The sequence below is a fragment of the Aspergillus glaucus genome, assembly GCF_001890805.1.
Source record: "Aspergillus glaucus CBS 516.65 unplaced genomic scaffold ASPGLscaffold_19, whole genome shotgun sequence".
In the NCBI taxonomy this organism is placed as follows: domain Eukaryota; kingdom Fungi; phylum Ascomycota; class Eurotiomycetes; order Eurotiales; family Aspergillaceae; genus Aspergillus; species Aspergillus glaucus.
Genome location: NW_019170471.1, coordinates 309,212 through 326,526, shown reverse-complemented (window position 1 = coordinate 326,526; position 17,315 = coordinate 309,212). Strand labels below are relative to the sequence as shown.

The 17,315-nt window shown below is 49.5% G+C and overlaps 9 protein-coding genes across 9 annotated transcripts; 2 read left to right on the top strand and 7 right to left on the bottom strand.

Moving 5' to 3' along the window:
* Nucleotides 1–83: 83 nt before the first annotated feature.
* Nucleotides 84–1,928, top strand: samB (MYND-type zinc finger protein MUB1; the record flags this gene model as incomplete). The annotated part of the gene is made up of 1 exon (XM_022541144.1): nt 84–1,928. One exon carries the CDS (start codon nt 84–86, stop codon nt 1,926–1,928), a length of 1,845 nt encoding a protein of 614 aa, XP_022398075.1.
* Nucleotides 1,929–2,481: 553 nt separating this feature from the next.
* Nucleotides 2,482–3,793, bottom strand: ASPGLDRAFT_132833 (saccharopine dehydrogenase; the record flags this gene model as incomplete). The annotated part of the gene is made up of 3 exons (XM_022541154.1): nt 2,482–3,395; nt 3,480–3,668; nt 3,733–3,793. The coding sequence occupies 3 exons, from the start codon at nt 3,791–3,793 to the stop codon at nt 2,482–2,484; spliced, it is 1,164 nt and encodes a 387-aa protein (XP_022398074.1).
* Nucleotides 3,794–4,599: 806 nt separating this feature from the next.
* Nucleotides 4,600–4,966, bottom strand: ASPGLDRAFT_664961 (uncharacterized protein). Its single transcript, XM_022549025.1, has one exon. It carries the CDS (start codon nt 4,918–4,920, stop codon nt 4,693–4,695), a length of 228 nt encoding a protein of 75 aa, XP_022398073.1. The 5' UTR covers nt 4,921–4,966; the 3' UTR covers nt 4,600–4,692.
* A 94-nt stretch (nt 4,967–5,060) lies between these two features.
* Nucleotides 5,061–5,420, top strand: ASPGLDRAFT_664952 (uncharacterized protein). Its single transcript, XM_022549024.1, has one exon. The coding sequence runs from the start codon at nt 5,141–5,143 to the stop codon at nt 5,381–5,383; it is 243 nt and encodes an 80-aa protein (XP_022398072.1). The 5' UTR covers nt 5,061–5,140; the 3' UTR covers nt 5,384–5,420.
* ASPGLDRAFT_664951 (uncharacterized protein) lies at nt 5,421–5,895 on the bottom strand. The gene has a single exon (XM_022549023.1). The coding sequence runs from the start codon at nt 5,707–5,709 to the stop codon at nt 5,458–5,460; it is 252 nt and encodes an 83-aa protein (XP_022398071.1). The 5' UTR covers nt 5,710–5,895; the 3' UTR covers nt 5,421–5,457.
* A 538-nt stretch (nt 5,896–6,433) lies between these two features.
* ASPGLDRAFT_50437 (putative transcription initiation factor subunit (TAF30)) lies at nt 6,434–8,423 on the bottom strand. The gene is made up of 7 exons (XM_022547311.1): nt 8,038–8,423; nt 7,874–7,914; nt 7,453–7,604; nt 7,245–7,387; nt 7,044–7,184; nt 6,870–6,990; nt 6,434–6,818 (listed from the first exon to the last, which is right to left on the bottom strand). The coding sequence occupies exons 1-7, from the start codon at nt 8,044–8,046 to the stop codon at nt 6,730–6,732; spliced, it is 696 nt and encodes a 231-aa protein (XP_022398070.1). The 5' UTR covers nt 8,047–8,423; the 3' UTR covers nt 6,434–6,729.
* A 38-nt stretch (nt 8,424–8,461) lies between these two features.
* ASPGLDRAFT_50436 (Ran GTPase-binding protein YRB1) lies at nt 8,462–9,928 on the bottom strand. The gene is made up of 4 exons (XM_022547310.1): nt 9,663–9,928; nt 9,227–9,485; nt 9,044–9,172; nt 8,462–8,993 (listed from the first exon to the last, which is right to left on the bottom strand). The coding sequence occupies exons 1-4, from the start codon at nt 9,909–9,911 to the stop codon at nt 8,926–8,928; spliced, it is 705 nt and encodes a 234-aa protein (XP_022398069.1). The 5' UTR covers nt 9,912–9,928; the 3' UTR covers nt 8,462–8,925.
* Nucleotides 9,929–10,121: 193 nt separating this feature from the next.
* Nucleotides 10,122–13,464, bottom strand: ASPGLDRAFT_50435 (uncharacterized protein). The gene is made up of 2 exons (XM_022547309.1): nt 13,435–13,464; nt 10,122–13,377 (listed from the first exon to the last, which is right to left on the bottom strand). Exon 2 carries the CDS (start codon nt 13,009–13,011, stop codon nt 10,384–10,386), a length of 2,628 nt encoding a protein of 875 aa, XP_022398068.1. The 5' UTR covers nt 13,012–13,377; nt 13,435–13,464; the 3' UTR covers nt 10,122–10,383.
* A 1,273-nt stretch (nt 13,465–14,737) lies between these two features.
* Nucleotides 14,738–16,491, bottom strand: ASPGLDRAFT_132628 (glycosyltransferase family 15 protein; the record flags this gene model as incomplete). Its single annotated transcript, XM_022541133.1, has 5 exons — nt 14,738–15,079; nt 15,135–15,546; nt 15,602–15,688; nt 15,745–16,143; nt 16,220–16,491. The coding sequence occupies 5 exons, from the start codon at nt 16,489–16,491 to the stop codon at nt 14,738–14,740; spliced, it is 1,512 nt and encodes a 503-aa protein (XP_022398067.1).
* Between the last annotated feature and the right edge of the window lie 824 nt (nt 16,492–17,315).

Here is a 17,315-nt window from a genome sequence, read left to right as displayed (position 1 = left end):
TTCTATTGTCGACTTGTCCGACACTGCCTTCATTCATCCTCGAATCAGCCCCATCACCATCGCTCAGAACTTAGTCGCCCATCATGAGAGAAGTCAACTTCAGCATTCCGAATGTGAATAAAGCATCCGTGAACATCACAACCACCCTCTATGACCGCCGTGCCCTCGATTGTACATCCACCTTGCCTCTCATCAACTCCCTGAATCATCTCGCCTATCTTACCACATCATCCGCCCGCATTCGGGATATTCTCACCGTCGATGGCGGCATCGAACGTCTCGTGTGCATCCTCAAGGAGGGTCGGAGTCGGAATCTGATGGAGATGTGGAAATGGAGCCTTGCTTTTCAGTGCGTGGTCAACATTGGCGTAAGAGGTTCGGAGAATGTGCGGACAAGAGTGGTGGAAGCGGATATGGTGCCGGTCATCGCGACCATCCTGGACAATTACATTAAAGTCGTGGATAAGGCGCGGGCGCGGGTCGATGAAACACAGAGGCATTCGTCGAGGCATCATCCTAAACCCATCCCAGCACCTGCTCCTGCCACGGGTGACCATGAACACCGACCCTCTCGCCGACAAGCACCGCCATCGCATATTGAGATTCCTCAGTCCTCGGGCCAGGAAAACCAGGCGCCTGACTCTAATGCAATGGATATCACGTCTTCACCTCCTCGGATGCCGATGACATCGCCACCGGAACGCAGCGTGTTTGGACAGGAAACCCTTCAACATAACCACCACCACCACCACCACCACCATCATCATCATCACCATCACCATAACCGCACCAATCAGCCCATCGGCCATCGTCATCGGGCTATGCAACCCTTGGCCACGGCCGTCCCCACAATGGATGCCGCCGATGGCTTCCATCTGCGCCCTGTGCGCGACACGGAACGACTCCCTAGCATGCTTCCACGGTTGCATACTGGCTTTACCTCTCAGCCTGACTCCCCGACCACACCCAGTGGTCCAGTGCAATCGCGGAGTAATCCACCCACATCGAGCACCTCTCCAGCTCCCGCAACGACTACGCTTCAACGACCTGCGCTCCATCAGCACCCTTCTGCTTCGGGTGAGTCGGATGGAAATGATGAAGGCTCTGCGGCCGGTGATGACGCAGCAGGGCCATCCGAGCCAATCGTGGGACTACAGAACCAGATGGAAATTGATGAAGTGGGCGACAGACAAGCGATGCTTGAGGGTGTTTCCAACACCCACGACCTGACGGTCACCGATCCTTCTGAAGGACAAGATGCAGAGACTTTCAACATCAGCCATCGCTCAGCTGTTGACGGTAGCACGATTAACAACGACACGACGCAGACCAACGGTGCCTTGGGCCTGTCGCCGGCCCGGAACGCCAACAACAACTCTCCGGCCATCGTTCCTAGCCCCTATGCTCTCTACTACCGCGATCGAGCAACGACCACGGCTCAGGGTGTGTTGACGACAATGCCTCGTGATGAAGACGTTTTGATGTCGCTTCAGCTTCTGGCCTACGTATCCAAGTACTGCAACCTCCGGTCCTTCTTCCAGCATTCGCACCTTGTTCCAAAGCTCAAGATTGACCGTGAACTCAACATGCTGGATGACCCCAGCGCCTCGCCGGTCGAGCAGCCAGAGGAAGATGAATACCTTCTTCCAGATGATGTGAACATCTTCCCCCTGGTTGAGAAGTTCACTGTCCGTCACCACTCGAAGGACATGCAGTACTGGGCATGTGTGGTGATGAGGAATCTCTGCCGCAAGGACGAGTCTCGCGGTGGCATCCGCCAGTGTGCGTACTACAAGTGCGGCAAATGGGAGGAATTCCAGCGACAGTTTGCCAAGTGTCGTCGTTGCCGCCGTACCAAGTACTGCAGCAAGGATTGCCAAAAGGCCGCGTGGGTATACCACCGCCATTGGTGCCAGACCACGCCATGATAGGAGTTCTGTCTCTCTTGTTCCTTTTATCTTTTTGTCCTAATATCCATAATGCATATTGGCTCGCATAGCGTCATACCAGTCATATGGCTTTTGTGTTATTTTCTGTCATCATCTACCCGTGCATGGCATTCGAGAACCTGGCGGCGTTTTCATCTTCCCCAAGATACCTTTTGTATGTTGACTTTTGTTTGCAAATGATTTTTGTTTTGCTATGTCTATTCCATTAATGTTGGGTACAAACCCGTTATTGTCATGAATATAACCATTGGATCTACCATCTTTACATGCATATACTTAGTCATTGGGACTTGTATGTATTCATGGGTCTGTAGCGTTTGAATTTAGCTCAGCAGTTGGTTTGCCATGTTAACTAACTTGGTGCTTTGTTTCTTGATTGTGATTAATTCCATAACATGGTTGCATAATGGATTATTGCATTGGTGTTCGACCACTGTCTGTTGATGCATATTTCTGCCAGGTCTCCGTAACCTTTCCTTCCTGATATCCCGTCCCATACTTGCCAATATCACGTTCCCCCAAGATTGTCAACCTACGGCAACCACCTCGCCCTCCAACTAGCATCCCTCGCCTCCTCCGCCTTCTCCCGAAACACCCTCTCAGCCCTCACCCACACCCCCTCTGCCTGCCTTCGATCCAACGTCCTAAGACTGGGCAACAACTGCCCCGCAAAATCCTCACTCGCCTCCCTAGCCACCAGCGTCGGAAGATGATTAATACTAACCACATTCAGGCGCGGTCCCTGATCACCTTCACCCAAGTCCACAGGAACAGTAGGTTCATCAAAGGAACTATACCGGTCATATACAGGGATCGGGTTCAACTCGCTCGTCGGATCACAGCTCACGTCGCAGATCACACTCAACTTCCGTCCAGGGACAGAGAGGGACTCTCTAGTGACGAACGGGGGGATCCGCGTGCCCGCGGGGAGATAGATGCAGTTGATGAAGATGTCTGCGTCGTTGATCTCGGGGTATGGTCCGTCACCTCGGGCTGAAGTCTCTGCGATATCCCACTGGATGATATGTGAGTCGGGGAGACCAGCTTGCTGACAGAAATTAACAGCTCCAGTCCCGCAGCGACCTCGCGCGCCGATTATGAGTACTCGCGGCTTGCGCTGCTCCTGCTGCTGCGAAGCAGATTCCACACCCGTCTTCACAGCATCAACAACATCCCCCGCAGACTCAAAGACAGGAATAGCCCCCAAAGCACCACCACCACCGCCAGGACCAGTGGTCTGATGAGCCCACGCCATCAGCGCCACAGCCGCCCCCGCATATCCAGCATGATATCCGAACGCAGCGACCCGACGGTTATTCTCATCGGTGAGATACTCGATGTCGTACAGGAGACCGCCATCGGGGTTGAACCAGGAGATGTAGTTTATCCAGCCTGGTTGGGCTTTGTAGCAGTGGCCGAAGTGGATATGTGTGTGGTAGTCGGGTACTATACATCGATTAATCAGTTAGTCGTTGACACTTCCTGGTTATGTAGGAAGGAGGCAACGGTGGGAGAAAAGGGGAGGCATACCACCATCATCAGACAACTCCTTCAACCCCAATATAATATACTCCTTCGGAGCTTTTTCCCATGTTCCAGTCGGGACGAGGGTAGCGCCGATGGCTTCGAATTCCTCGTCGCGATAGCACCGGGCCGGGCTGCGCTCGACTAGGATGTTGTAGCCGTCGTCGAGGAGGGTTTTGGCGGTTGTGGGGGTTACTATTCATCTTCTTGTTAATTGCTCTGTTTGATGGGGGATGGGGATGGGATTGAGGGGGCTTACGCGCGGAACGACACTCGACAGCTTTGGTTTCGGCGCGGAGGAGGATGGTTGTTGGGGACATTATGAATTGCGTAGATGGATTTCTTAGAGTAATTGGTGTTTTGGGGGATATTGTGGATGAGTTGATTATGGACAGTGGTGTTGGTACTTATTGTAGGGTTGGAATATGACTCACAGCCCTCTTCGCTGGTTCTCCCAATATCAACCATTCACATCACCTGCAGGGTTTATGTTCCGATCAAATGGCATAATTTCTTATTCATGAGGGGGGACATTGGTTATGTTTATGGTAATTCCACTTCTCAGCTTACTCTTAGGATCAAGGGGGTTTGATAGGTTGATTATGGTTATTTTGCTTCTGTTAATTCCCTGGAGTTGAAGGGACTTGGGGAGATACGGCGTCAGATTCATTAGTCTAGGAATAGAATACAAACAACGAGAGTATCACGTAGAGACCGTATAGTCGAAATCTCGCGAAATAGCGGACAATTCGATTTCTGGAAACACGAGAGAAAATCCAAGCGCTTCAATGCCCTAAGTCACACGTAAGAAAATAGGACACATTAACATCCACCATACAATCACAAAGCGCAACCATGGATGACATTTACCGTTGTTGTTGATGCTTAGCTTGATTTTATTTAATGCCAATAATATGAATGATTAGGGTTGCTTCTAACTGGCATGCAGGTCTAACCATGGCGGCAGCAAGACGCCCAAAGCTCTTTGCAACACTATAGCGAAACCGAGCCCTAGTGCTTTGCAACCTTTCTTTATTGACTTCCTTCAAGTAAAAAAACAGGAAAAGATAAATGACGACAATCCTCAAAGGACAGTCCCAGTTCCCGTGCATTTCTATATCGAGCTTCGACGCTGACTCGTGGATGCTTGATTAACGTGGTGACAAAGAACGAAATCCCGTGTTCATCATCGTCAAGACCTCCGCGAGACAGAGAGATCCTAGAAGGATGGAACAGGTAGAGGAGGGAGGGGGTTATCGAGATTAGGGCTATACTCACCTGAGATGAGCGACGCAATCTTGGCTCCTCGAAAGAAGGCTCTTCTCCTTATGGATACACCTTCAATCACCAACCCAGCTCTTGCCCCAGTATTCGAACGAAAAAATAAAAATAAAAAAAATAAACACTTCCAACTCCCCCCACCCCTCAACACCAACAAAGCCATCATCCTCCAAGTCCTACCCAACCACTACCTACTAAGACGGGAACTTTGGCGGCCGTATACAGTAACATCGACCAAGTCACGACCCAGCACAACAATATTCAATCTCACAGTGACTCACGCTGGTACCTTCAGTAGTAGAGTCACTTTTATTAATCATGATGATGGCGTTTCAGCCCTGGAGGTGATAGAGAGTGGATCCAGCACGTTGCCGCGCTGATCAGTAATGACAGAAGAAGGCGAGGATTGCAGCCTTGTGAGCGGTCTACGGCAGGAAAGGTGCCTGTTAGAAGAGAGCTTTACAGTTCAGGGGTCTCAGCTACTGTGGTGGAATTCCACAATCTTTCAGAGTTGTCACACAATTACAAGTTTTCTGATGGAGCTTTTGGAGACCATTGCTGCTGAGACTCGTAGAACCGATTTGAACAACGAGTTACCTTTGACCGATGGGAAAATTAAAAACGAATGATGTTTATCTGGATATTTGGTGTTTATAAGAATGGGTTACACATGCAGACCCTGAAAAAAATTAGAAGCAGACTATTACATCGTGACAAGTTCTGCTGACATAGAAGACAAACCAACCGTAAAACGGCAAAACATAGCAATATGGCTCAAACCAAAAACAACACACAGTCCACACCCGTATTTGAACGCAAAAAAGAAAACCCTCCTACTCCCCCGATCCATCAACGCAACAAAATCACCCGCCCTCCGAATCCTCCACAACCACCGGCTCCTAGTGCGCGAAATATGGAGCGAGCTTAAGCGAACAATCATACAAATACTCACCATCAGGTACAGGAACGACAGCTCCCACCCTTGTGAGTTCCCGGAATACCAAGTACAAAATCACATTTATCAATCACGAAGATGGTATTTCGATTCGAGAGGAGGTAGGTTCGTGGGTTACCACGTTGATTTCTTGGTCTGTGGTACAGCCACAGATTCAAAGAGAAGGAGAAGGAGAAGAAAAACAGAAGCAGTCAGTGACAGGGGAGTGCTCTTATGTGTTAGAAAAGGGTTTCTCGGTTCAAGGGTGTCGTCTGATATGGTGGGTTTCTATGGTCTTCCAGGATCGTCATCTGTGTACGGGTCTGTTGATGGGGATTTTGGAGGCTGTTGCTGCTGCTGTTGAGAAGGGTATTAGGAGAGTGAAGATTGATTGATGTGTGTCGACTTGTTGATGTTTTGCTTAACTCGGGTCACAACTTTGGCTATGGGATATACTGAAGCAAAATGTAGTGTCATATATAGTACTCAAGAGACCATACGTCTAGCCATTCCATCACATAATAATCAAGTATTCAGTTCAATCGAGCATTCCATCGAGCATTCAGGGGCCGTATGGGCGCCCGATCGAGGGAGACATGCCTAGGGCAATAGTCAATCGGCCATCTGTCAGTCAAGCAATCAGGGGGTCCAATTAGGGACACCATAGGAAATTCACAGGATTTGGCTAAGGTGTATTGAGATGAAGATACTACCAAAGAGGAAGGGGTTGGATGAGAGTCGGAGTCAAGTGTCTGGATAGGTCCGGAGCAGTCTAAAATATATTGAAATTCTTTAATTCGACGTTCTCCCAATCCCTCGTATACTCGACAAACTCAATCCGTACTCTTAGGTGTATTGTATTCCAAAAAGCAACGGCACGACGAAGAAAAAAACCGAACTAACAAACAATGTGCTGCTGCATGAATGCATGCAAGATGTATCATATAGAATTAAGAGAAAGAAACAATCAGCCAAGCCAGCCATAGTCAATCAAACAACCAGTAGCAATCCTATTTTTACAAGCTTCGTTCATCCGTCACATCACAGAGCACCCTTTTCTTGTGTAAAGTCCCAGAGCATCTTGATGAGGTTGTCTGGGAGGGTATATAGGTCCACGTGGAATTCGCCCTCTGCGTGTTATTAGTTTTTCGTCCTTGGGGAATCGGGGGTAGGAAACGCACGCTCAATGTCATTCTTGGTATACGAGTCTGGTGCTTTATTGTCGTGTACCATCTGCACGACCTGGAGAAGGTCATCTTCTCCGAGGCGCTGGAGTCCGTCTGCCAATTTGTCCATGTCGACCTGCACATATATTGTTAGACCGTGAAATCTTGGGGCCAGGGAGGGCGGCGTACATTCTTCTCCATGCGCTTCTTCTTCTTCGACCCCTCGTCCGCTCCCGCCGCGCGCTTCGACTTCATACCATTCTCATCGCCAGGAACCGGTCCTGTTTCGCGGAGGGTCGCCAATAACGCAGGCTTGGGGTTTTTGAACGTCTATCAATCACTCAATTAGTATTGTTCTTGTTTCGCGGGGAGGAAAATCCGAAGACGTACAAGGACATGTTTGGATTCGTAGCGCGGCTGCGCAAAGTTGAGGTCGTGCGTCACGGTATAATCCTTGTCGGCGGTAAGGGTAATTGACAAGTCGAATTCACCCCATCCTTCCTCTGAGATCCGGAATGGGGGGTTTTTGAATACTGTTCAAGTCAGTCAGCTCCTCCAACCCAACTCAACCACCCAAACCAGGGTTTTATTCACGCACCCTGAACAGCTCTATCCCCAAAACTAGGATGCAAGGTGTATGTCACCTTGTCGAAGACGTTGGCGGGAACCAGCTCCCCATGCTCGTTGACTTGGTAGACCTCGATCGACCACGATCGGAGCGGGAATCCTTCGACGCCGGAGTCGCCGTTTCTGTAATCGGATGGAAGTTAGTGTTATTTCATATCATGTATGTCTCGCGTCGCGATTGTTGGGAAGAGGAGGTGAGGAGCAAAGCGCGGTGGAGGTTCGAAGTTGGACGCGCGCGCAAGATGGCGGGGAGAAGCAGATGGAAGTGTGTAGGAGATCCCTCCAACCATGACCCAACAAGGTCAAATATGAGCATAATAACGACATGGAACAATCGCAGGGTGAATAGACTGTAGGTAGGAAGGTGTAGGTAGGTGTAGGTATGCACATACACAATCTGCTGCTCTGTGACCAGCCTAATACCTCTCTTAACCTGAATCCAGAGCAAAAAACAAAGTCATCAGCATCATGCGACAGTAAATCAATATAAAGAGCCATAAGGATTGGTCCTTGGAGGAAAAGAAAGCAGGCAAACAAGGACAAATGAATCACTCACATCAGGCATCTTGCCGATTCAATTAGGACCCGTAAAGCTTTCTGGGCGCGAAAAAGCCGGAATAGAATAAGTCGATAAGAAACTAGTCAAATCCAAGAAAAAACGGTGTAATGTGCGAAATGGGTATGGTTATAGAGAGCTTTTCTCTCTGTTTGCGCGCGCGAATCGGGGATGGTTGAGGCGAGGTTGGAGTGAGCGCCGGCCGGATAAAGGCAGACGCGAGGTTCGCGGTCACGGCCTGCAGAGGGATTGATATCGCAACGGAGGGGGTTATACAAGCAGAGATATTAGTATAGATTTAAATGCAGTTTACAAGTATAGAAGAATAATTGGCCAATGGATAAGACAAGAGACAGACAGAAGACGGAGTGGACGTCGAAAATGGTGGTAAATCATGGATGGGCGGGGACTATTCTGGTAATTCTGGTAGCCGCCTAGTACAATACAATTATTTTCTCGGTACATAATGTATATAATGTGCATGAGCAAACAGTCTATTCAGGAAATCTTGTCGTAGTATGGAGGCATATATTCGAGTGATCAAGTCTATCTACTACCAAATTCCTTCGCGACATACACCAAATACCATCCGATGTTGTCACTCATCTCAAGTTCGTGCATAACTCATATTCATGACGAGAAAACAACTCATCTCTGCTGTCTCGCGCGGGTAGGGGCCGGGTAAGGGGAATTGGAATAAAAGGGAAGAGGGGAATAAGCAACGGGGAAGAACATAGATGTAGGTATGGTGGGAGGGGAAAGGAGGGGGGTATGCTCCAGATCAATCAAAACTCTTCTGAGACGGGGCACAATGAAACGTGATGGTTTGGGAGCATCCAATCATTATATTTCTTTCTTTTTAAGCAAGAGTCTGAATACTGTGCGACTCTACTGAGGAATGGCCTTCTCGTTCTCCGTCCGAGCCTTCTCGAAGGCATCCTTGAACAGGTTGGCGTCTGATACACGTTAGCATAGTTCTCACTTCCTCCAGGCGGATGCAACTTACTCTCACTGTTGGCGAAACGGATAGCCAAAGTAGCAGCCTCGGGCTCACCCTCGCTGACATCTGCGGTTGCGTTCCACACCCAGCTACGGTCACTGCCGACGTTGGGGCTCAACTTCATGTCAGGGACGACTACAAACGTCAGCACACGACCTCTCTTCCTATTACATCCAAGCATAGACTTACTGTAGTGGTTAGCGCAGACCTTGAGGGTCTTGTCACGGCGCATCACCAGGCGGGTCTTGTTGTTCTCGGTGTGCCTCAACAATCTCACGTCACCGGTACCACGCTCCTTCCACTCCTTGCTGATGGGGTCGAATCTGAACAGCTTAGCGCGCATCTTGAAGCTCTGCTCCTCGAGTTCTTCGTTGGTCTTGGTCTCGACTTTCTCGGTGAGGCGGATGACGGGCTCGAAGTGGACTTCGGGGGATTCGGGAGCTTCCTCCTGTTAAGTATAGTATTAGCATATATCCAACCACATATGAAAACAATGATGAACGGGACTGTTCAACTAGCCATAGATATGACTCAGGGGCTGAAGGTCTATCCACCTCCACATCCAACAAACACCCAACACCAAACCCCACAAAATCCACATAATAAAAACAAATAAAAGACATACCTCCTCACCCTCCTTCTGCGCCTTAGCGGAACCAGAAGGCTCATCCTTAGCCTCCTGAGACTCCTCCTCCTGCTTCTTCTCCTTCTTAGGACCACCGCCAAACATAGCGAAAACACTGTCCGTCGTCTTAGGGGCGGCGGGCTTCTCGGTCTCGGGCTTGGACTCTTCGGTAGTGGTGGTGGGCTTCTCCTCCTTCTTCTCCTCAGCAGGAGCAGCGGTGGTGGGGTCGGGCTTCGCGGCGTCAGACATGGTGATGATGGATCGGGTGGAGTATTGTCTGGTTTCTGGTGAGTTTCCGAGATATATTTCGTTGTATTGGAAGACGCAAAAGTACCTTGAAATCAAATATAAAGAGAAAGGAGAAACTGTATGTATGTTGGATGATCACGGAGGCGGGGAGAGGGAGAGGAAAATATGTTTTTGAGGTGGGTAGGTCAGAATGCCCCTCAGTGCCTCAGGCTGCTAGTGCCACCGCTTTGACCCTGTTCGACTTGTACGCAGTAAGACTTTTCCTATTTCAAAGGCTGGGATTGATATGAAATACTAGTCAAAAGAGCAACTATTCGCGGCATTAATACATAAATCGCATTTCCTTCGTGAACCCATAAAGCAAACCAATTCTTAAAAGATACCGTACCACCCAGATCGCCTGTGAACAACCCAAAACAAACAAACAAAAAATAGGAAGAAGAAAGATATCAAAACATCAGAACACGAGAAATCATCGCTGAAGTTTCCCCGAATAATGAGCCTTCCGTCTCATTAACCCCCGAGCACGCTTCTGTGCCTTGCTCAATGCTTCGCTTTTCCGGACATCTTGAAAACGGTCCATCATGGTCTCCAGATCGACCTTCGGTGCCGAAATGCTACTGATTCTACTCCACGTATTGATCACGAGATCCTTCGCCTCCGCGTTGGCCTTACTAGTTTGTTCTTGGAACACTGAGCAGGCTGCCCAAAAGGGTTGGACGGCGTCACGTCGAACAAACTCAGATAGTTGCTTGGATCGCGCGAGGACAGCATTTCTCGTCTCAAGCGACAGATTCTCAAGCGAAAGATGCGTCGATCCACGTATATCATCAACTTCTTGTCGCAGAAGATGTGATCTCTTCACGACATCGCTCATGGCCACTTGAAGATCCGTGTACAATCGATCATATGCTTTCGACAAGCCAGTCTGAGCAGCGTTCAAGTCCCTCACAAGCTCTGTGGAGAGGGTAGACGCTGCTCGTTTCCAGTTTGCAATCTTGAGCCACGGCGTTCCAAAATCGACCTGAGTGGTCTGCTCGAGTGGCGGCTTGGCGATAGTGATGGTCACGTTCACCAACCCGTAGGCATCCTCTCGGTCCAAATTCAGTGAATAGACACCTTCAAATAGCCTAGAGAGCTCGTAAGGAACGGCGTTCCCGTATCTAGTGACACTGACGCCGAACTTTGGTTGCTTCTTTGTGGAAAACCGGTGTGGTGGCTTCACGATAACATGAGAATCCCCGATCACCTGAAGCTCGAACCTGTCCGGTTTTCCTTGTTTAACTGTTGGTGAGAGCGCGATACCCATTAATTCCTCAAGCTGGGTACTGCATTCGTATTGATTTCTCAGTGACTGAACTTCGCCGGCCGACGAATGCCTTACGGAGAGTGAATTCTGTCCCAAGGTCTCGACAGAAATGATATTTTTGTTGGAGATGCTGCTGGAGGGCGATGCAATCTCAGAAAGATCAGACCGCGAGAAGAATTGAGAAAGGTAGACAAAAGCAGCGCTCACGACCGTATATCCTAGGGTAATAGCAATGGCGGAGATGGTCGTGATAGCAAGTAGACGTAAGGAGGGGGACAAGTCTTGAACGTGGTCCGAGTATTTTGAATAGTCAAAGTGCGGAATATATTTCGTACACCTCTTGATGTCGAAGGAGAAAGGCTTCATTGTAGAGGGTTTGGGAGCTTTTGCCGTGACCTTGGTAACTTGCTTAGGATAAAGATTGGCCAACGAAGCCAGGTTTCTGTTAAGTTGGCCGGGAGTAATGCTTTCAAAAGTCGGCAAGTCAATAGGATACCGCCGTAGGACCGTGGGCTCCGCACCAAGAGAATGGCGAGACTCCAGGCACATATGGAGGCTGTGGCGGTTGACAGGTACCAACTCAGTAGTCATTTCCCACAGCGGCTTCTCCGAGATCACCATGGCAGGAACTCCGTGTCTCTCCATGAAGGTACGGGCTTGATGCTGGGTCACCACTGCGACAGCATCATCCATGCTCGATACGAAAAAGATGGCTACATCTGGTAGCGTCCAATCCGAAGAAGATGAGAGGCAGTATTCGCTTCCGGTCCAGTACGAAGTGCACGACGGACGGTTCTTGAACTTGAGACTCACGGTGCTGGGTTTGCCAGATCGCGGATCAGACGAGGCTTCCAAGCATTCGTCGACAATAAGCTGCACATGAATTGGAAGCAGTTCCGCGAAATTAGGTACGGCATCTGCCCCAAAGGACGTCGGAATAACATGGTATCTGGATGACTCGGCAGAGCTACTCTCATAGCTGCTGCACGAACTAGACACCAGAACGTCACCGATTTTGTCGAGGACTATGGTCCGAAAATCCGGGTTCCCAATATAAAGCACACGGAAAGGCTGATCGACGCCCAAGCTGTGCTTCGTCATGGTCTGTTGAACCGTGGCCGTGAGGAGCGCATTCTGCTGATTGGGAGGCAGCTGCTCCTTCAAACGGGAAGCCTCAACCCCCTCAAAAATCTGAACAGTATGCTTGAGCTCTACCTGCTCCACCTCGGGCCACTTGTCTGGCTCAATGAACTCAATGGAGTCAGTGGATTGATGGAAGGCAGCCTTCGTAGTAAGACCACTGTCCCCGATATCACCACCAAAGCGATGATAGAGGGCAGGGAGCTCCTGAGATTCAGAGACGCTTCTGCCATCATATCCCCCATCGTCGCCACTGTTATCTGCCTCCTCATCATTATCTTCTTCCTCTGATCTCTCCTCATCGTCGTCCTCGTGGTCCTCGTAGTTCTCACCAACCTCGCTTTGGTCGTCGAGGCTGGCAACATCGTCAGCACTGGTTTGATCGATCAAGGAGCCGATGTCCGTCTGCTCAGAGCGCGTACCATCCTCCGAGTGAGCATCAGAGATACTCAGCGTAGCCCAGCTCTCACTCAGTGGTCTGGAGGACGAGTGCTCTGAGGGAGGTGCTGACGTCATAATTGTCGGTCGTGAGCGGGACAGCCACTCCTCGACAGAAGCGCTCAGAGGAGGGAAAGTCGGATATTGTAGGCGTGGAGCTGTCAGGGAACTGTTGGAAGGCCGCCTGGAGGGAGGCTTGGGAGAGTCAGCCATATTTGCCAGAGGAGAGGATCTTGTCATAGACTGGCAGTAAAAGGCCAGCCCAAAAAGGGAAAAAAGGACAGAAAAAGACAAAACGAAGAGTCAAGTATGAGAACGTGGGGAAGGGAGGGGCAGGAGTAGAGGAGGAGTGAGCGTTGCTTTTCTGGTGGACCGTGGGAGATACTGGAAATAGAAAAAAAAGGGAAAGACGATAATGTAGAGGTTAGTGGGAAGACACCACGATTTGTTAAAACCTTAGGCGATGTGTTTCTGAGCTCTGCCTGAGGGTGTAATCGTGCCCAAAACCAGCTTATTTCTTGTATGGGAAGAGGAGGGGAGGAGAGACGCCGGACCGAAGCGGGACAGTGAGGTCAGGTGCTTTCCTTGGGTTCGAATACAGCAGAACACCAACAGAAAAATATGGACAATACTTACAAATATAATTATTCTGGAGTTGGTCGCGAAGAAAGGAAAGAAGGGAAGAGAAAGAGAGAGAGAGAGAGACAATCAGAAGCAGGAACGGTCACGACTTATAAGCAAAGCAAGGACAAGATGTTCTGCAGTAGTTGTATGTATCGTGACCAGGCGGGGCACCTGAATTCCTGGCGTCAGCAGGGATGTTGTCCTAGCTCCCTATAGTTATCTATCTTTTCTACAAATACTACTGCCAGTTTGACTCCCAACGCAGCGCAAACAAATTCCGCCATCAACAGCAGCATTATTGTAACTCTTGTTATTGCTTCATCATGTGTTGTTCTCCAAGAATGATGCGATAAGCATGATAACGCTAGCCTTCAACAGGCTAGACTTTCTGATCGGCCCACTACTTGGCCCACTGTCGCTGTACTCTAATATTACCTCTTTGGGAATTGCTTACTCCCGACTTTAAAAAAACGATTCTTCAGTTAAACATCCTCTAGTCTATGATTATTCAGTAATACATCTTTGCATGACTTATTATTGCATCTTTATGAACAGCAATGCTTGACCTGCTATTTGCGTTCCGGAGGCAGGGCATTAGAAGCGATTAGAAGGCAGAAAAGAAGGGAAAGGAACAGGTAGAGCGAAGAGGGGAAAGGGAGAAGAGATATGTACAATCCATAAGATATGCCGAAAAAGGACAAATAAGGAACGGAAGACACAGGGAAGAGATGGGTCTTCAAAGGGCGGGGGAGAAAGCAAGATCCAGCCACAAGACATTGCTTTGATCCATCTGCGGAATCTCATTGTCACAGCAAGCTGGCGAGTGGTGCAGTGAACCGTTTAACCATTCGAATGGCCAACTCGGACAGTGTGTCACAAACGGCTGCGAGCTTCTTTGAGAGAGGCAGGCGGATGAGGACTCTCGACCTGATGCGAGTCCCTGATCGTGGTTGGAGCTCCTCCACACTCATTCCTTTTCTGCGTCTTCTCCCCCTTCATCACAAGTGAAAAATAAAAGAAAAGGTAGAAGGTCGAAAGGGACGTGAAAAGTGTAATCCAAAACGAGACGTACAAGGCACGCTAGATGAATTTGCAAATATGGATGGAATAGCCACACCTGTCTTCCAAACCGTCAAGATCCGTAAAACGCCGTCCAGAAGACCACAGGCAACGTAACATGCAGACCCAAGCAAAACAACTCCCAAGGGCGACACCCAAATAATGCTCGGAAGGTTCAGTATAGGGCAGAGGAGAATAAGGTGCGTCAAAGAAAAAAGATGATACAAGAACAACGCGTTGAAATAGACAAAAAGAATTAGGGAGACGCATAGCCTCCAGCGACTTCTACCCATTCGGCGAAACAGCTGCCCTGTTTCCCTTCCACATCAACAATGTCCGTGTCACATCTGCACCGACAGCCCACACCGTTTTCCTTTACAGGGTCCGGATTCGCCCAGTATTCATCTTCTTCAATGCGTTCCTTTTCATCCTCCGTGGTCTTTTCCAGCCATGGGATCCGCGGCAATTGTCGTGCAGGGGCATTGGCAGGGCAGTGTTGGATCGTAGTGTGACGATAACCGATATCCCGGAAATAATGAATATCGCTAGGGGCAAGAAGAGCACCGGCAGCTAGCGAATGAATAGGCGCATCGCCCCACTGTAGAAAGACGTTAGTAAGAAGCAAGGGCCACTGAAGTAACTGGAATACGCACTCTTTCTGTCCAAAAGCCTCCGCTCCTGTCCATCATTTCAAAGAAATCTTCATACTCCTTGCTACGGAACCAGTCCAGACGCGCAATTTCGAAGTTACTCCAGAAATGGCACATGTTATAAGATTCGCCTTCCATGGCTTCGGGGTCAACCTCAGGTACGGTGTTGGCGCCAGGTTCGTTCTGCAGGATCTCTTCGGGGAGTCTGTCCTTCTTGTCCTCTTCCGGCGGGGTTTCTTCTTCTTTCGGCGGATTCTCGAGGAACATTTCCCAGAGACCCTTCGATTTGAGGTTGTTGGTGCGTTTGTATGCGGCGGCATAACGGAAGATATTCGGGACCGTCTCGCGAAGTTCCTTGACGGCAATGGTGAACCCGTACGTTTTGTTCGCTTCGGCCATCTTGACGAAAGGATCACTGATTCATGTGTAAGTTGGAGGGATATAGCAGTAAAACCAAAGCAGACACTTACTAGGTAATGTCGCAGAAGTACTTGATCTCGGGCTCCAGACGCCAGTACCATTCATACTTCAGAAGAAGGGGATGCTTGTAGAAAAAGCTGCACATAATCCGGGTCAGTCGTCGCGCAACGCAAGAATCGGAGGTAATACTCACCCAGAGTAGAATCGGCACATGTGGTGGTAACTCTCCATTCCACCATACATAATTGCAGCATCGCCCTGCTTTCTGATGCCTTCCTTTGCGACTTCGTGGTCAACCCAATCGGGGTAGCCCCACATGGAGCTATCAATCTTGCCAAATTCCACCGACGAACTGGAGTAGTTCTTGACAGTATCTTTGAAGGTATCGTCGAAGTCGCCATCGTTCAGGAATACGTAGGGATAGTTGTACCAGCGATTGAAGTGTCTCTCGATCGATTTCATGGATTCAATAACACCATCCAGCTCCTTGTTCCGCGCGAGGACGACGAAGGCAGCATTTGCCCGAGGGCCGTCTGTTTCGACGGGGAGACAACCAGTGGCGAAAACCTTGTCATGCTGCTCACTGATCTTCCTGTATCATGGAAATAAGTGATTAGTTACACCGAAGATCCCTACACGTAGCCAAGTCGAAGGGGTGAAGAACGAACCTGATGGATGGTGGTGTGCCAGCTGGTATTAAGATGCCCCCAGGGGAGGAAGGATGACGAACAAAAAGAAGTAGAATAAGAATTATTACAAGGCATGGGAATAATAAGACAAAGCCCAGGGGGATCGAGATCGACGAGTTGCCCTTCAGTCGTATTCTCCGACGGAAAAAAGCGAACCTGGGGTATACGCCGCCCTTTTCATTGGGAACATCATCTAGGGGCAGGCTGGGCGAGGAGGGTAACTGTTTCGCGATCCGCTGAATGAAACTCATGGTGCAAGGTGTTCAACGCCACGGTGACTCCAGCCCGGACGACGAGAAGACCGATTCGTAGGTCTCAAAAGAGGTAGCGGGATGAATATAACGGTATAATCGATGCCAGTCGGAATCGAGAGAACAGGGTTCTGAGAATGGAACGGACGGTCCACACGCGAAATGACAGGAAATAAGGCTGGTCTTTCTTCCTCGTATACCGACCGCGAGAGCACCCCAAACCGCGAATTAAAATAGATGTAGACGGAAAGAAGAATGAAATGCAGAACGAGTGGCCGGAGGAAAGCCTCCTATTCTTTTTTCCTTTACTCCCCAACTCTTACTTTCTAAGTCCTTCTCGATCGGCCAGAGAGACGGGTGGGGGAGGCGTTGACAGCAACGCAGATGACCGAGATCCTTGAACGACGATGTCGATGGTAGAGAAACAATCGACAGGATCATCAATGGAGGTGAAAAAGTGAAAAGGTAAGTGAGGAAGTGTGGGAAAAAAGGGAAAAAGAAGGAGGGAGTCGCGGAGGGAAACCGATGCGAAGTTGGTGAGGTGGAAGGATACATACAAAGTGGTTACGGTAATATAATAGCGCCCTTTGGGGGAGGGAAACGGGGAAGGTTCTGCCAAGCCCAGGGAGTCGCAAGCAGTGGGCGCTCGTGGTCCGGATTGGTCTAGGGCTTGGGCGGTGGGCTGCGGCAGTCGTGCTTATTATACACTTGGTATGAGACGGTCACCATACCGTATTTTACCAGAAGTCGAGGCTCTTGACGGAGTGCACATCAATGGCGCATAACATACCAGAAGAGTTCTATCTGTCGTGTTGTTAGTTGAC

What these genes read in the sequence shown, in the direction of transcription:
- ASPGLDRAFT_664961 (XM_022549025.1), bottom strand. Translation starts at nt 4,920, where the DNA reads ATGATGGCTTTGTTGGTGTTGAGGGGTGGGGGGAGTTGGAAGTGTTTA.
- ASPGLDRAFT_664952 (XM_022549024.1), top strand. Translation starts at nt 5,141, where the DNA reads ATGACAGAAGAAGGCGAGGATTGCAGCCTTGTGAGCGGTCTACGGCAG.
- ASPGLDRAFT_664951 (XM_022549023.1), bottom strand. Translation starts at nt 5,709, where the DNA reads ATGGTGAGTATTTGTATGATTGTTCGCTTAAGCTCGCTCCATATTTCG.
- ASPGLDRAFT_50437 (XM_022547311.1), bottom strand. An exon ending in GTCACAGAGCAGCAGATTGT is followed by an intron (nt 7,605 to 7,873) that starts GTATGTGCATAC and finishes ATCCGATTACAG; the next exon opens with AAACGGCGACTCCGGCGTCG. An exon ending in ACGAATCCAAACATGTCCTT is followed by an intron (nt 7,185 to 7,244) that starts GTACGTCTTCGG and finishes AGTGATTGATAG; the next exon opens with ACGTTCAAAAACCCCAAGCC.
- ASPGLDRAFT_50436 (XM_022547310.1), bottom strand. Translation starts at nt 9,911, where the DNA reads ATGTCTGACGCCGCGAAGCCCGACCCCACCACCGCTGCTCCTGCTGAG. An exon ending in GGTCTGCGCTAACCACTACA is followed by an intron (nt 9,173 to 9,226) that starts GTAAGTCTATGC and finishes TGACGTTTGTAG; the next exon opens with TCGTCCCTGACATGAAGTTG. An exon ending in CCGTTTCGCCAACAGTGAGA is followed by an intron (nt 8,994 to 9,043) that starts GTAAGTTGCATC and finishes AACGTGTATCAG; the next exon opens with ACGCCAACCTGTTCAAGGAT.
- ASPGLDRAFT_50435 (XM_022547309.1), bottom strand. Translation starts at nt 13,011, where the DNA reads ATGGCTGACTCTCCCAAGCCTCCCTCCAGGCGGCCTTCCAACAGTTCC.